The 3,600-nt window shown below is 37.6% G+C and overlaps 1 protein-coding gene across 1 annotated transcript in view; it reads left to right on the top strand.

The window, feature by feature from the left end:
- The window catches only part of LOC105055990 (probable galacturonosyltransferase 13), a 12,587-nt gene extending 8,987 nt beyond the window's left edge, over positions 1-3,600 (top strand). The window contains exons 5-6 of the mRNA XM_010938043.3: positions 261-563; positions 2,749-3,600. Of these exons, the coding sequence (XP_010936345.1) occupies positions 261-563; positions 2,749-3,036 (591 nt within the window). The 3' untranslated portion in view covers positions 3,037-3,600. The remainder of the gene's footprint in view (positions 1-260; positions 564-2,748) is intronic.

Below are 3,600 nucleotides of genomic sequence, written 5' to 3'. Positions count from 1 at the left end.
TCCTGACTTTATGTGCATGACTGCTAGTAGCATAAAGTTGTTTTGTTTTTTCCCCCATGATGTTCAATTGTGGCAAATCAATAGTGCTTGTGGACTTGGTATGACAAATCCAAATTCTTTAACAGTATCAGAATTGTGAAATGAGATTGCATGCAAAGATCCCATTTGTCCTAGAATAAAAATTATTTATCTTCTTTCATATTCAAGTTATTTTGTTGGCCATCTATAGTGACACTGCATTTTATAATGTATCCAAACAGCTCTTTCCAAACCTCAAAAAGGTGGTCTTTCTTGATGATGATGTTGTTATTCAGCGTGACTTGTCACCTCTGTGGAAAATCGATCTTGTGGGAAAGGTCAATGGGGCTGTAGAAACTTGTAGAGGTGATGACAAGTGGGTGATGTCAAAGCACTTTAGGACATATTTCAACTTCTCTCATCCACTTATAGCCAAGAATTTGGACCCTGATGAATGCGCATGGGCATACGGGATGAATATCTTTGACTTGAGCACATGGAGGAAGACAGACATTAGAGAAACATATCATTACTGGCTGAAGGAGGTAAGATATGAATTCACTTTCCATCCGATATGTGCTTTCAATATGCACAAGTAAATATTTTTATATGGCAAATGTTGCATAAAAAATTTATCCTTCCTTTTAGTGATGGTATCTTGGGTTTTAGAAATGACTAGCATCCAATCTTCTGAATGTAGTATCTCTATCCTAGTTTTGACAGATTCCATTTCCAGAACATTGTGAACATCTCACAGATACTAAATGGTGTCAAGAGGTTCAAATTATATGCATAGATAAATACATATGTACATGTGCACATGAGAGAGAGAGAGAGAGATATGTATATTATATTTTATTTTCTGTATGCCTCCAACACTCTTCTGTAAGTAGGTAACTAGATTATGGATTTTGTTGCAGTTTGTCTCTCTGGCTTATGCTTTTTGCATCAAATCAGTGCAGTTCACTGTTTCTTCATGTGGATTTTTATTCAAGCCTTGGGGAGCCCTAAAGGGTGCCCTTGTTGTTGCATAAACAAAAACCAATAAAAGTCGCATTATCAGCCCTTCTCTAAACCAAAGTTGCCTTTGCTAGGTGTCTGGCACCATTTAGGGCCTATCTGGATAATCCTATGTAATCCAGCAGGTTTTACAGGAGGCCTATATTCGCGTAATTCATAGGAATACCTTTGAAATGGGCTGGTGCAAATCCCATAGGGAGAGAAAAAAAGGGCCTCGGTGGTTCTTTTTTTCTCCTTGTGGAATGGGCTGGGAGAGGTCTGGTTGACATGGGCTGGGCTAGATCTTATATTTTGTGACACTAGAAATCCTGTTTCCAATCCTGAGGATCCAACAGGATTATCCAAACAGGCCGATTTGTAGATTGCTATCAGGTTTAATAACTGGTCGTAAAAGTTATTAAGGGGCTTTTTGGTTGTCTGTAGGTGATAGTTAAATAAAACCTGATAGTGTTGTGTGAAGTTAATCAGATAATCAAAAATTTAGCTTTTATTCCTAGCAACTGGCATTTCAGGTTTTATGGCAACCCATTCTCCTACTGGAAGTTGTCTTGGCTAGGAAGTTGGCACCACTTTTGCGAATTGCCATCAAATTTAACTAATGGTATTAAAAGTTCTTAAGGGGCTTTGTGGTTGCATCTTGTAGTAGAACAGATTCTTGTAAAACCTTGCAGCTGTAAAATGGCTTTTGTGGAAAAACAGGAAAGACCTTTTTTTGTAAAAGTCATTTTTCAGGTTTTATGACCTGCCAGTTTTTCCCAAGCAGGTTTTATGAACGACTACCAAATAAGTATTTTGATACAACTCATTTATTTCTGCTTTTGCCTGGACCTGTTCTATTAGAACCTGATAAACAAAGAGCCCTGAATGCTGCAAACTAAATCTTGATGCAGAAAAATTGACCCATAAAATGGGATATGACCTGTTTCTTTTTTAGATTCAAGTAAAGGAGGTAATCAGATAATACTACTTCATTATGTATGGGATGTTTATAATAATTTGCATAACTGAAAACAAGGGTGTGTATCTGCCACAACTGTGGTGCTAGATACAAATGAAGTAGGCAGGTGGCTAAGGGTCATGTATATTATATTTGGTTTTATGAACATGTTCAAAGTAGGAATGACCATGGACAAGTAGAAAACTGGGCATGGCAAATGCAAAACTTGAGTTGATTTGGAGCCGATAGATGATGTTTCCTTTAGATTATTCTACCCATAAAACATATGTGCAATAGTACATAGAACCTTGAGGAGGACTAACAGCAATCATGCAAATTAGAAGCTCAAGAAGTTTCTATTTGAGAAACATGATGGATGCATTTAAGCTAGCTTAATATTTAACTCTAGACAACAAACATTATCTGGTGGGTTAACTATTGAATAGCCTTCCTTCTTTGCCAGTGTCTCTCCAGCCATGGACTATGATCCTTATAAATGCGAGTAAAATCCTTTCTCATGACTTTCATCTGATTTTTTTAGTTCTAGGGCTCTTTCTTTCTTCGTTTGGCCAAAGCTTGCATAATAAGGAAGGTTTTGATTATAAGTTCCATTAACATTGCAGATCTTATCAAGAATGAAATCATGAGCTCCCTCTGTTAACTTCCTCAACGTGTACCCACATAAACACATATGCACACAATCCCATGAGCATAACGCGCATGTCCTGGTGTCACCTTACAAACGTATGTATATGTATATATTTTGTTTGCAGAATCTGAAGGCCAATTTGACACTGTGGAAGTTTGGAACTTTACCACCGGCACTTATAGCCTTCAGGGGCCACGTACATCCCATTGACTCTTCGTGGCACATGCTAGGTCTGGGATACCAGGAGAAAACCAACCTTGACAGTGTGAAGAAGGCTGCTGTGATCCACTACAATGGACAGTGTAAGCCATGGCTAGAAATTGGGTTTAAACACCTTCAACCATTCTGGACAAAACATGTAAACTACTCCAGTGATTTCATAAGGAATTGTCATATCTTTGAGCCTCAATGATAGATCAGAATATAGCATGAGCTTAAAAAAATGAGGTAGAGAGCTGTATTGAGTTTTGCAGCTCAGGACATGACATACATCATAAAAATTCAAATATTGGTCACACGACGCATGCAGATATCAAGATATTGCTGGTGGCCAGAGAGATTCTTTCATTTGTAACATATTAGTGCATGATCTTTGCTATATTTCACCAAAGTCTATCTGAGGGGTACAGTAACCCTTTTCTGGTGCATAAGAGCAGCTAAGCATAGAAGTGCTCACAAAGTTGCAGAACTGCACTGGTCAGTCTTACAGGAGCAACAAAGGGCCTGGATTGGATTGTTGTTGTTTTAAGGCACCCAGATTAATTTTTTGTCCTTTTCTTTCCTATATATTTTTTCCTCCCAATTTTTGTTTCATTCTGTTAATTGTGTTCATGTGTAATTTGGACATTTGTTGTAGTACGGGTCCCATTGAACCTGCGGGAACTCATAGGATGTTTATTACCATTCATGAGATATTATTGGAAATGTGCAGATAATTCTTTCTATTAACTTGTGTTATACAAGTTGGTTTTTTTTA

The sequence above is a fragment of the Elaeis guineensis genome, chromosome 13, assembly GCF_000442705.2.
Source record: "Elaeis guineensis isolate ETL-2024a chromosome 13, EG11, whole genome shotgun sequence".
Classification (NCBI taxonomy): domain Eukaryota; kingdom Viridiplantae; phylum Streptophyta; class Magnoliopsida; order Arecales; family Arecaceae; genus Elaeis; species Elaeis guineensis.
The sequence above is the reverse complement of the archived record's forward strand: the minus strand, read 5'-3'. Positions and strand labels throughout refer to the sequence as shown.